Source organism: Drosophila montana, unplaced genomic scaffold (genome assembly GCF_035044405.1).
Source record: "Drosophila montana isolate Dmon_TW-CO22-7 unplaced genomic scaffold, ASM3504440v1 contig_2127_1, whole genome shotgun sequence".
Lineage (NCBI taxonomy): Eukaryota > Metazoa > Arthropoda > Insecta > Diptera > Drosophilidae > Drosophila > Drosophila montana.
Window position 1 is genome coordinate 1,082,504 of NW_026997035.1, and position 13,909 is coordinate 1,096,412.

General features: G+C 38.2%; 1 protein-coding gene across 1 annotated transcript; it reads left to right on the forward strand.

The window, feature by feature from the left end:
• Positions 1-31: 31 nt before the first annotated feature.
• CCHa2-R (CCHamide-2 receptor) lies at positions 32-13,638 on the forward strand. The gene is made up of 7 exons (XM_064680650.1): positions 32-568; positions 4,894-5,113; positions 5,213-5,379; positions 9,755-9,948; positions 10,026-10,146; positions 11,580-12,005; positions 13,472-13,638. Exons 1-7 carry the CDS (start codon positions 165-167, stop codon positions 13,506-13,508), a joined length of 1,569 nt encoding a protein of 522 aa, XP_064536720.1. The 5' UTR covers positions 32-164; the 3' UTR covers positions 13,509-13,638.
• Positions 13,639-13,909: the final 271 nt, after the last annotated feature.

The window sequence follows — 13,909 nt, forward strand, 5'->3', positions numbered from 1 at the left end:
AGTAAACGGAAGTGGCCCGAACGAGCACATTAAACGACACGCACACGGCGACAGCAGCCAACAGGAAGACAAGACAAGAGAAGACAAGAAAAGAGCGTCAGCCAATCACTCAGCCAGTCAGTCAGTCCGTCAGTCAGTCAGTCAGTCAGTGGGGCAACTGAGCAATGCCAAAAAACATGTTAGCGGCTCTAATGGACATGAGCCAGACGCTGGCGGCGAGCCTGGCCTATGCGCCGCTGGAGTCGAACGCTGCAGCCACCGCCGCTGCGGCAGCTGCTGCTGCTGCTGCTGCTGCCGTCCTGAATGTCAGCCAGCTCAGCAATTCGAGTCAGCTGGATGGATCGTTGGCAACAGCGGCGGCAACAACAACGACAACGGTAACAACATCGACGAGCACGCATAACGCCAGCGGCGAGGAGTATCCGCAGTATGTGAAGGTTTTGGATCGCCCGGAGACCTATATTGTCACCGTGCTCTATACGCTCATCTTCATTGTGGGCGTGCTGGGCAATGGCACTTTGGTCATCATATTCTTTCGGCATCGCTCCATGCGCAACATACCCAACACGTAAGTGCTGCGATTATGGGCAACCCGTGGCGTGCACATCATCTACTCACTCCCCCTAATATATATGTATGGAGCATCCATATGCGTGTATAATCATGGCGTACACTTCATATAAATATTTTTGGCCCAAAATGAGCGTGCTGCGTGCCGCCCAGAAATAGCCTAAAAGAATTGCCACTCAACATTCATGGCGCTGAGTTATGAGACGCGCATCTCTGATTTTATTGCCCCTTATTTTATATGCCAGTCCAGATCTTGTGGTCGGCTTCGGCCCACTAACTTCTTTTTGTTCTTGGGGTCAAAACAGCTGTCGACTTTTTTGACCAAATTAAAAGTTCTCAAGAAATGTTTCATAACTTTGTGGCAGCAGACAGCAGGCGGTGTCTTTGGTCAGGAATACTAAACAAAATTTTTAAATTAAATATATGTACAATGAGGGGAAGTCTTATAGGTCACATCGATTCAAGGAAATCAAATACATTAATTTTATGGCTCAAGCAGCATCGATTACACAATTTGTATAAACGGTTGGTTCAAATAAAAAACATCATCATCACCATCATTATCATCATCATATTATTAATATTATTATTATTATTTTTATCATCATTATTATTGTCATTGTCATTGTCATTGTCATTGTCATTGTCATTGTCATTGTCATTGTCATTGTCATTGTCATTGTCATTGTCATTGTCATTGTCATTGTCATTGTCATTGTCATTGTCATTGTCATTGTCATTGTCATTGTCATTGTCATTGTCATTGTCATTGTCATTGTCATTGTCATTGTCATTGTCATTGTCATTGTCATTGTCATTGTCATTGTCATTGTCATTGTCATTGTCATTGTCATTGTCATTGTCATTGTCATTGTCATTGTCATTGTCATTGTCATTGTCATTGTCATTGTCATTGTCATTGTCATTGTCATTGTCATTGTCATTGTCATTGTCATTGTCATTGTCATTGTCATTGTCATTGTCATTGTCATTGTCATTGTCATTGTCATTGTCATTGTCATTGTCATTGTCATTGTCATTGTCATTGTCATTGTCATTGTCATTGTCATTGTCATTGTCATTGTCATTGTCATTGTCATTGTCATTGTCATTGTCATTGTCATTGTCATTGTCATTGTCATTGTCATTGTCATTGTCATTGTCATTGTCATTGTCATTGTCATTGTCATTGTCATTGTCATTGTCATTGTCATTGTCATTGTCATTGTCATTGTCATCGTCATTGTCATTGTCATTGTCATTGTCATTTTAATTGTCATTGTCATTGTCATTGTCATTGTCATTGTCATTATCATTATCATTATCATTATCATTATCGTTATCATTTTTATTGTGTTATTACAAAAAAAACCTATTCAGTTGTGAAGACACTTTAATATAGAAGAAAAATTCCTCTCCACTGAACATTTTGATGATTTATATTTTATAGCCATGGAAAGTTAATTGGTTTGGAAAAGATTAATATGCTTTTAAAAGTTGTGTATATATCATTAAAAAGGTACTTCATATTCGTGAAGGATTAAATATACCTTTATCTTCAAAAGTTTGTTTAAGCTTGCTTTTAACAGGGTAGAAGTAATTGCTTATTACATTTGTGTTATTTAAGAAGTTGAATTCGGTTAATAGCTTAAATGAGAGTTAATACTTAATACCCCTCTTAATTTCAACAAATTTAATCTAGCTCTACAGTAGCTTTAGTCAAATGTTAAGCTTAGCTACGCTTAAACTCTTGCGAGGCACAAACAAAAAAAACCTTATCAACTGAGTGCTGGTCCACACGGCGTATGCTTAATGCTTGTCAGGCAGATCCGATTGCGTTTATTTGATTCCACTGAATAGCCAGAGGATGACACTCGCATATTGACAGCTTTGTTTTGGAGCTGGCTTAACTGTTGCTAAGCTGTATTTGTATAAAAAAAAATGCCAAATCGAGTTGGCAAAACATTGCAAAGCGAACAGCTGTCGACGCTACTTATACTATATTATGTTATGTTAGAAAATAAGGGTTTGGTGTAAATGTAGGTAACAAGCGGAAAGAGGCACATTCGATCCCATAAAGTATAAATCTAATCTTCTTATTTATGTTAGATATAAAGGCCCAACTTTAGAGTCCGGAGTTGTTTAAGAAACAAAGCCGCAGCATGCCTGCTTATGGTTCTTTTTGAATTAATGTAGGAAAGAAAAATTATAAAAGCGGGTTACTGCAGCTTGGCGTTGTGTACAGGGTAGCTCCTTGTCGGTCACGCCCGACCTGAACACTTACTTCTTTGATTGGGGCATATGCAAATGTTTATTAATTTGGAAACTTGTAGGAAACTTACAGCTTGTACAACTGTGTAGCGTCTTGTGGCTTGTTTTCTGGGCGTCTGTTGGAAAATCTAAATAAATTGAAATGGAAATACAATCAAAAGTTTGCCTGTGAACACAGCCGGTGACAGAACTGGCAAGAATCGCAAGGGGTCGCAGAGGAGGGACTTGGAACTGAGTAACAGTTGCGTAACAAGCATATTACAAATTGTCTTTACGCTTCGACTGTCAAAAAATATGTCATACTGCAATTTCCATTGAATACACGTTATTTCTGTGCACGAGTTAACAAGTAAAAGAGAAAACATACCAAACGCAAATGTTGCAGTCGTGAGGGTCTGACTGTCTAATACTCGTGCAGAGTGCAAAAACAACTTAAAACAAAACGCCCTACAAATTTATTAAGATACTAAAATAAACTATCCGCCGTCACGGGACGTCGACTTCAAGCATTCCCAAACCATTTTAATTAATCATAATAAAGTATGAAACAAACAAATAAAAAATTGCAAATTGCTGCTAGATTTGAACCGGCGACAACTTCCTTGTTAGTTCGACGCTCAAGGCCCTAAATCATTCAGGCCGTATAGATTTTTGGGGGAGCTCATCAGTAGTCTTTACAGATCTGTGTAAGATATACATATATTGACTATACACGAAAATATACTCCAAAGTCCTAATCAACTCGATTATACTCTTTAGACTGTGTGAGCAAGTGGAAAAATAAAGAAAAAATATACAAATAAAAATGCTAAAACTTGCATTTTCTGCCAGGTGACAATTGAACTATTGTGAACTGATTGTAGCTTTTGGAAAGTCATGACATGCTACAATTTGAGCCAATCAATGGACCAAGCGTTCTAATTTTTTGCGCAAAAGTTTTTGCCTGATTTGCTGGTCTTTGTCCGTGTGTCTAGACAAGCGTCAATTGACACGAATCAGAACTACCAATTTGTGGGTCAGAATGATGCGCGTTTGGGACAAATGTCTTAACCGTCGTCTGGCACCTCGATGGGGTTCAAGCGTGTCAATGCCAAAGCAATTTGTTAAATGAAGGCCACATTTGCCTTTTAACTGCGAACGGCGACATTTGGTTTTTTCTTTTCTGCTTCCCCAACTTGAGTTCTGTGAAATTAAACTCTATTCCATTTGCCAGTCGCTAGACAACACTTATGTATATAGATATTCCAGACTGGGCTTCAGGCTATGCGAAGTGTGCGGCTGGCATTTCGTGCAGACCCAAATCAAGAAGTCCACTTGTAAGTGTCTAAAAAGAAAAGCACAAAAGAAAATGTTGTACAGCAAAGTGCGCTTCAAATCGAGTGCTTTCCATGTGAATGCACAACGGATGTCAGGAACCGAACCGGCACCGTTTTCATTCCCGTTTCCATTCACGTTCCCATTCACATTCCGATATCGATAACAATACCTATTCTGTTCCAAATTCAATCCCAGTGCAACCATGCAGCAAATTTGGCACGTTTAACTGTGTCTGAGCTCACAAATTCCATTTCTTTTCACTTTCACAAAACTTTAAGGTCTGCTGAATCGATACGATGGCAAGTCACAAGCGTTGTGTAACAATTTTGGGTCAGATTATACTTAACTGTGTTAACAGACAATAGCATCAGAAATATTGAAAGATAGGGACACCCTTTTTTATTATATATTTACATTTGTTAGAGGTCTCACTTGATAGTTAAAATTCGCATATCATACAATGAGTTAATCTTTTCTATCGATATATCCTCAAATTCCACAAAATCGATACAAATCGATTTTACGACAAGATAGGTTTTTTGGGTATCATATTCAAACTCTAAAAATATTATTTACAAATGAAAAGCGTTGGATAATACAAATATGCCTATGCAATAATAGAGGAAGCTTAATCTGTTTCAGTTTTTTGATCAATAATCTATCGATTACCGATAATCGCATTAATGTTATCGATAAAATATACATATTTTTTCTTTATCTCCCGATGCCTTGCAGTTATATACTCTCGCTGGCGCTGGCCGATCTGCTGGTCATTTTGGTCTGTGTCCCAGTGGCCACAATAGTCTATACCCAGGAGAGTTGGCCCTTCGAGCGTAACATGTGCCGCATAACCGAATTCTTCAAGGACATTTCGATTGGCGTCTCCGTCTTCACGTTGACAGCGCTCTCCGGGGAACGATATTGCGCCATTGTCAATCCGCTGCGCAAACTGCAGGTGAGCCAAACGCGCATTTATTCCATTTGGATCCATTTGGGTCACTTAACTAACGTCCATTTATGTATTGTTCTTCTCTTCTTACTTGCTCGCACACAGACAAAGCCGCTGACTGTCTTTACGGCCGTGATTATCTGGGTGTTTGCCATAATGCTGGGCATGCCATCGTTTGTTGTCTCCGACATCCAGGGCTATACCCTGCCCACGCCCAATGGCAACATAACCATTGAAGTGTGCTCGCCATTTCGAAACAAGATTTATGCAAAGTGAGTAGCCGCTGGCCAAATGGCCAATCAGTTGGATGTCTTTTCGCATTTCTTCGCCCCATTCGGTTTTATTTAGTTTTAAGTGGGTGTCCACGCATACCCCGCCCCCCCAAAAGCCCAATGCCCACTGCCCAAGCACCAAGCAAGGGAAGTCCAGTGAAGCAGAAGCCGTTCAAGTAATTGACAGCTAAGAAAATTGATTGTGAAAACAACAAAAAACTTTAAGTTACATTATAAAATGTGATATTTAATTATATTAGATTAACGTGTAGTACCCGGCTTTGCTCGGGGCAAATCATTTCATTTCATAGCAAAACCTTGATCCGATCAAAATTTAACTTTCGCCTTTTAAATTACTTTTGATCCCCATTTTCTACCCAAGGGGTAGATTTTCCGAAAAACATGAAAAGTCTCAAATAAGATTGTTGAAAATTAGTTTGAAGGCGATCGCATGGGTTTCATTCAACCGTTTCTCACCTAGTTTCCACAGTTGCGGGTGGAATGGCCTTAAAACCCGTCTTTTTTATTTTAATAAGGCCATTTATCAGCTAGTCCGAAAAAAAGGTATACTATATATGTTATACATCAAATATGATCTATATGTTTAGTCCTTGCAGTTTCTAACAATAACCTGCTTACATCATACTCACAGGGCTTGTTTTTAATTGTCTTTTCATAGAATCTAAAATTTTGTTATGCTGTCAAAATTTCTTTTTTTTTTATTTTAAGTTTGATATTTTATTTATAAATAGCTGTTGCCCTAAGCGCCATTTGTGTGTCTTTAGTTGTGAGTTGTCAGGGTTTTAACAATGTAAAAACAAAAATTTCTAAATACATTTGTTTTTTTTTTTGTTTTTCTGACATTGCCAATTTGTGAAAACCAACAATTTGAGTAATTAACATTTCCTGGTACTTAATGGCATGTGAGACTTAAATTAAACTAGGAAAATGAATCGCAGGTAAACGGGGTTACCTTGTCGAAGGGTATGCGAAACCAGGGAGAAAAAATGTAATATTTACGTTCCTGTAAAGAACAATTCGTAGCATTTATTTAACTGAAGCTGAAACAAACAAAATTTGATGCTTACCGAAATCACCTTCAAAATACTTGGTATTTCTGGTTCCTGGAATTTTATAACAATACAAATTACAGACATGAGTTTTTCAGAGGAAAACAATTTATATTTTCCCAACAATTGAATGTAGGCTTTTTCAATTTCCAGCAATTTATTTTGGAGAAAGAACAATGCTCAGTTCTGTGTGAATATAAATTTGTATATGAGAAGCCGCAAACAATGCAAATGAAATTGCATTAAATCGTTTCTTAGAATTGAGAAGCCTAACTATTTTAAATGTTATGTATACGCTACCCTTCTAGAGATGTGCTCGAAGTACTTTATTGCCAGTTACTTATGTCCGTTCATTTAAACCGATTTGCATGCTCAGGAGGTATTGTAATTCACGTGGCACTTTAAAGGACGCTTAAAATCATTAAAATGCCACCCTGACCAACCGCTTTGTTACCCTTCCCAGTTCAGATCATCAAGCTGTTGCTCGGCTCCATGTCCATGTCGTCCACCTGGTACACTCTGTCCCTGCTTTGACCATATGCTGCTCCTCGCATTCCTCGCGCCGATAGGCAACTTAAATTTATTTCCGCTCTTCCTTTTAATGCAGCTTGTTGCCACAACCTGGCCCCGCCTCTCGCTGCGGCTGTGTGTGCCCGTCTGTTGCCATAAGTTGGAAATCCTTTCATGCTGGACAACGGCAGCTGTTGCCACATTATCTGCCCGTCTCTCTCTCTCTCGCTCTATCACTCTCTCTTTCTCCCTCTCCGCTGTAATTTACACAGCTTCAGCCAACTGGTTACTAATTTTTTTATCCAATTCATAAAAACCCTTTTATAACTCCTCAGCATGTTTTTATACCCTTGTAGAGAGAGTATTATGTATTTGTCACGAATTGTGTAAGACATTCAAGGATTTCTGGCCCATAAAGGTATATATATTCTTGATCAGTATCAACAGTCGTCTGTTGTCTATATAGTCATGTCCGTTTGCGAGTTTCTATGCGAATTTGTCTTTCTGCTTTATATGGGCTGTATAGGACAACTATATCTTATAGCAGTCAAATTACGATCGTTCATAAGTTAAATTCTTGTATGAAGTATTTATATATTTTTAAGTTATCTCTACAAGTTGTAGCTTGCTCCTCACATATGAGCAATCCCTTATTAAGATCGGACTACTATATCATATAGCTCTATAAGATTCCATGTGTTTGAACTCAAGAGATTTGGATGAAAAATTCCATTTTTTTTTTAAATAGAAGACTTATTTTCGAACTTCACTCTATTCTTCTAACATATTTGCAAGTCCGTATCGAATCCTATTGGAACAATCAATTGGATATAAGCCTTTCGCATAAAAGTATTTCTAGGCAAGGGCATTCGTTCTTCGGCGTAAAGCTAACCTTTTTCCCCTTACTAAATATTCGAGAAAAAAACCCCACAAATATTATGAATAAAAACAAAAAGAAAGATGTGAATTTTCGCTCATTTTGCCTTTTATGCTAACGAATTATTCTGTCGTAAGTCATCAAAATGGGCTGCGCTTTGTAATTTATTGAATGTCTTCACCCTGCTGGCATTTTAATAGTCTAACAAATTGTTAAATATGGCTTAGACATGCAGCTATTTGGCCCAAATCCGCTTACTGAATTTATATCTAATTTTCATTTAATGTATTTGGCAATTATCTCGTTTTCTGTCTGAGCTGCGAGTCTAAATTAAATTAAATGCCATAATTTGTTGGAGTCCTTAAAAAGTCCTGTCAAGCAGTTGAGCTTTAAATGTTCTTCATATTAAATTGATGATATTTATTAAATTCTGAGCATAAGCTGACTGCCCAGTGTTGCAAAATATTTACATTATTTAATTAATTAATCATATATAGTGTTGATCAACACTTGCCAATTATTATGTTTCTTTAACTTTAGTAGAGTTTTATTTTTTAAAACTATATTTGCATTTAAATAAGATATCAAGCACTCAAACAATAAGAACGCAATTAAAAACCTGTCAATATAAAATTCCTTTTAAGTCGTTTAACTGGTATTTGCGAGTTTTAAATACTTTTTTCAATTAACAAATGGATTAAGTTACAATAGCTGGACACGTACTTTAATGATTTTAATAATAAAAAAGCAATTGCAATCGAATCACGTTTTAATACCCCTTCGAATCAAGCAATTAGGATATATTGAGTTTGTACAAGAGCTGTCAGTATTTGGTCTATTTGATTCATTCATACTTCGTATACAACATAAAAAAGTGTTTGATAATCCCACAGAAGGAACTTTCGGTTTGAAATTTTGTGTTTTAAATAAAATACCAGTTGAGACTTAATCGGCTTAGGATATGTCACTGAGATTAGCTACAAGCTCTTGCCAAAAAAATAAACAAAATTAAAATTAAATCGGGGATTTCATAAAATTCCTTTCACTCTATTTTTCAGGAATTCCATAAGGTACTTATATTCCTGTTTAGAATGGTGATAACAAAAATAAATATAAACAAGACTTACTTACAGCTTGGGCTGAGGTATCCAAAAAGTCAAATATTCTCATTCCAATCATACAAAACAAGAACCCATATACCAAATTTCTTGTATCAAGCTTTTATAATTCTTGAGTTGTGTCCCAAAAAAGGAATGACTCAATATCGGTAATTATCGATATAATGAAAAAGACTTCAGTTGTTAGGATTTGATGGACTTATTTTGTATTCTAACTCTAGGTCTTGGTTTTTTGTGCTTTACTTAAAGCACATTTAATATACATTTTTTTTCTGTAAAACTCAAAGAAAAAGTCAAAAATCTTATAAAATGCAAAAGAGTATATAAATTGACAGATTATTGGTTGCAATTAAATAATTAAGTTGTAAAGCTTCTTTTATATACGTATTTGAATATTGACAAGCTACAGTCTCTTGTAGATTGGCTTTTACACAACAAACAAACGTAAACGGGAATTAAATTAAACGAGTAGCATTTATAATTAAAGCAAATTAAAGCAAAGAACGGGATTTTTCATATTAAATCAGTTGATTGAAGTCGAATTAAATGAATTTATTTATAGTAGAGCTCAAAAACGGGTTTTTTTCCAATGTGATGGACAGATTGCTGACAAATCTCCGATGGGCTGTGATTAATTAAGCTGCACTGTCAGTTGCTCGATTCACGCCATTTTCAACAATTAATCTCCGCCCCTCGCTGACAGCCCAGTACAGAGACTGTTATTACGAGGTCCTTAACTGGGATATTCCCATTAAGATACCCATTTTAAGCACTCTCTCTTCGGGCTCTTCCATTTGCAGATATATGGTGGTTGCAAAGGCGTCGATATACTATTTGGTGCCGCTGTCCATCATTGGCGTGCTGTACATCATGATGGCCAAGCGGCTGCACATCAGCGCCCGGGACATGCCCGGCGAGCAGCTGAGCATCCAGAGCCGCAGCCAGGCGCGCGCCCGTCGCCATGTGGCACGCATGGTGGTGGCCTTTGTGGTCGGTGAGTATGACACGATTCCAGGCTTGGGAATGTGCTTAAAAATCGCTTTATCTAAGGCCTACTAATTGCCCGGGCAGTATTCTTTATTTGCTTCTTTCCATATCATGTATTCGAGCTGTGGTACCATTTCTATCCCACCGCCGAGGAGGATTTCGATGATTTCTGGCATGTGGTGCGCATCGTTGGATTTTGTACAAGGTAAGCGACTACTGCTGCAACTGCAACTGCAACAGCAGCTGCCACAAACTACTGCGATTTTTAGCAGTTTTTCCATTTGGTTTTTCCTTGGGGCCGCGGTTGGGGAATGAAAGCTGTTTGCTGTCGCGCGCAATCCTTGAAATTCCATTGCCAGTGCCATCATATTGCACGCTGACACACAAAGCAGAGAGAGGGGGAGAGGGGGGTGTGTGCGGCGGGATGTGGCAATAGGGGAGAGTCAATGGCAGCCAAGCATATGCGAAGTTTTCCGTCTTTAGACTTGGTTTTCCTGCACTCATTTCCACTGCATTGCCCCGGGCGTCGTCTTTTGGCATGATTTTTAATTGAAAGAGATAATCCGAGTAAAAACTTAAACCCAAGCCCCAATACAACACCCCTCCCTCCACCTCACACCGACACACCCCTCAGGCGTCAAGTTGTAGTAAATTTTATTTCGCTGACAGCTGCCACGCCCCTTTCGCCTAACGATGGGGCAGGGGGGCGTCACTTAGCGCAGTAAAGTGCAAAAAATAATGTGTCAGCATTTTGGGCAACTTAATTTGTGTCGTCAGAAACTGTCAGCTCCACTGAGAATAATTTGCATTTTAATGCCAAAAGGGTTGCCCACAAACGAAAGAAAACAAATAAACTCTACTCGAATAAAATATTCAGTGGAAAATTGAAACAAATCGAATCCAAAACGTAGCGAATTAAAAACCCGGACGCAAAAGGGATTGGCAGGAATTAAAGTGTGTGCTCAACTGCTAAGGATTTGAATATAAATGCCAGGAATTGGATCAATAAGTAAAAGGGACGCAAAACGTTTATGAATTGTCTTAGCTTTAAAAGCTGACAGCGTTGTCTGAACGTCGGACAAGCAAGCGGTCGCTAGTTCAAATTCATCAGCAATATTGAATTTCTTATAAAATGGTTAGGAATGGGATTTCAGAATTTCAGGATTCAGGATTTCTTACTAATAAATGTTTTCATGTTAAAGAACTTTGACTTTAATATTATATGAATTATTATAATTATAATATAATCATAATATTTAAATATAATTAAAATATTATGTTGAAGGTTCATAAGATAAATCATTTCATCCTTCGTAATTCCACGAGATTTCGAAATGTAAACCTGAAATCTAAAAAAGCTAATCATCAGTAATTTGGACTGCTTTTAAAAAAGAGCTGCGCGACAGGTTTGCATAGAAACAGGCAGGCGTTTAGAGGGACAGAGGGACATGGCTATAACGACTGCAACATTAGCCTACTGTTGATTACATTAATATAGATTGGGCTGGCAATTAAGCTGTCAAAGTAGTCTATATAGCGCATAACCTTTAACCCGTGGACTGCGCATAGTTAACGGCCTGCGGCAAATTAGCATGTGTCCATGGACTAACTTTTCGCTTTGGTCTTTTCAATTTGCAGCTTCCTCAATTCGTGCGTTAATCCTGTGGCGCTTTATTGTGTGTCCGGTGTGTTTCGGCAGCATTTCAACCGTTATCTGTGCTGCATTTGCGTCAAGCGGCAGCCGCACCTCCGGCAACACTCGACCGCAACGGGCGTCATGGACACCAGCGTCACCTCGATGCGTCGCTCCACCTATGTGGGCGGCGGTGGGGGCGGAGCCGTTGGCGGCAGCCTGGCCGCCCATCGTGCCTCGCTGCACATGAACAATAACCATGGCGTGGGGGCTGGCAGCGGCGGAGGCGGCGGTGGAGGCGGTCGTGGCGGCAGTTTTCATCGCCAGGACTCGATGCCATTACAGCACGCAGGCAGCGGCAATGGGCATGCCCACAATGTGGGCGGCCCTGGTGCCGGCATCGGACGCGCCTCCATCATCAATGAGAAAAGGTGAGGCACACTGATTGTGGAGCTGCTGGAGGAGGGTGCGTTGTCCCAACAGGCCGACGAGCAGCTCTAAACCATTTGGCCACTGATCTCACTCTCGCACCCAAATTCACACACACACACTGACACACACACATACACACGCACTGGCTATGCTAATTGGCAGTAATTGTTGTGCTATCCGGCCCCCCTTCAAACACCAGCATCGGCATCGGCATCAGCATCATTAACACCCCAGAGGGCAGTCAGCACTTGTTAGGTTGGTGTCTGTAACTGGAATTCGAATTGGCATGTAAATTACCAAAGGCTTTAAGCCTGCAATATGTGCTCTGCGCATAACCATGTGGGTTTTCTGGCATTAGCAAAGTTCATACATTTTGCGGTGGCTCTGTTAATGCCCTGGCCCCAAAGCTCTTTACATTGCAGACGATGCGTTTGTATTAGTGCGTTGCACATGTGTAAGTGTGCTTTAATGAACGAAGCTCTGACGCACGCACAGGCAAAGCTTTAAGCTTAGCTCACGTCCTCGTGTGTGAGCTGCATATGTGTGTGCAGAAGGGAAGAAATTAATTGAATACTTGACTTGGACTCGAGCACATTTGGCCCTACAGTAAAGCTCATTTCGGTATGTACTTATTAGTTGTATGCGAATTCCATGGCAATTGTTAGGCTCAATTTGTTGTAAATACATTTAAATATAATCGATACACTCTATTCCGTATTCCGTATTTCGTATGGTACTCTATGTGATGTGGTAAATTTAAGGCTTAGTCTTAAGCAGCATTCTAAATGAATCGCAAATGAACTATACTCATGTGTAGGGTATATATATATTTATGTTTTGTGCACAAAAATACGCAATTCCATTTGACTTTTGCTAATTGTAAACCCATGTAGTTGCAAATTAAATATATCAATAGTTGTTTAATTACAATAAACATAGCCCTCGAGCTCTGGAATATGTACATAAATTAATTAATTCATGTTTAGTTGTTGTTGCTTTCTAGTGTTAATTACGGTATTATTAAACGATAAATAAATTAATTCACATTTGTAGACACATATGTTGTAGAGCTCCTAGTTATAGAGCCACAGTGAGGCTTAAATAAATTCCAAATCAAGCTGGAAATTAATCTCCAATTGAATATCAACTAAATGGTTAGTTTTTAAGCACATATTTCTTCAAAAGCCAAACAGAATATTATTATAAATTACATTGAATATTAAATAAACATAATTCAAACAGTTTGTATTCCATTTTTGAAGGCTCAGGTAAGATTTCGCCAACTATCCACAACAGGCTCTATATATTTTTAAACACTCGCAATTCAAGCTATTCACTAATGTATTCACTATTTATTCATATTTTTACAGCACTCAAGATGAAAAGATTTGCATTTTTGTTAAGTTAATTAATAAATAAGTAATTTGGATAATTATTGATTTTCTTATTGTATTCACGATTTCAGTTTAATCAAACGCTACGACGAGCGCACACGCTACTAAATTGGACACAATTTTTGGTACTCACGGGATAATCTTTTGGACTCATATGTGGGATCATTCTTTAACAGGATTAAAGAACAGCATTTGAGCTGATTTATTAAAAATACAATTTGAAATGTTTATAATTTAAAAATTAAAAATGTGCCTAAAAATGTAAGTAAAAACTGTTTATATTCAAATATATACCAAGTGTCAAATGTGTCAAATGTGCATATATCCAAATGCGAATAAAGTTATTATAAACAATTATATTATAAATTTAATATCAAATGTTCTTTAACTATTTATTCAATTATCATAAATATCTTTGTAGAATTCCAAGCATTAACAATTTTTCATAACAATACTTTTTTGGTAACCAAAAAGCTTTATCCAAAAGCCAATAACATTTATCAACAAAC

Excerpts from the sequence above, each read along its gene's own strand:
- CCHa2-R (XM_064680650.1), top strand. The coding sequence starts at position 165 with ATGCCAAAAAACATGTTAGCGGCTCTAATGGACATGAGCCAGACGCTG. Across the intron at positions 9,949-10,025 it reads GGTGGTGGCCTTTGTGGTCG|TATTCTTTATTTGCTTCTTT; the intron begins GTGAGTATGACA and ends TTGCCCGGGCAG. Across the intron at positions 10,147-11,579 it reads ATCGTTGGATTTTGTACAAG|CTTCCTCAATTCGTGCGTTA; the intron begins GTAAGCGACTAC and ends TTCAATTTGCAG.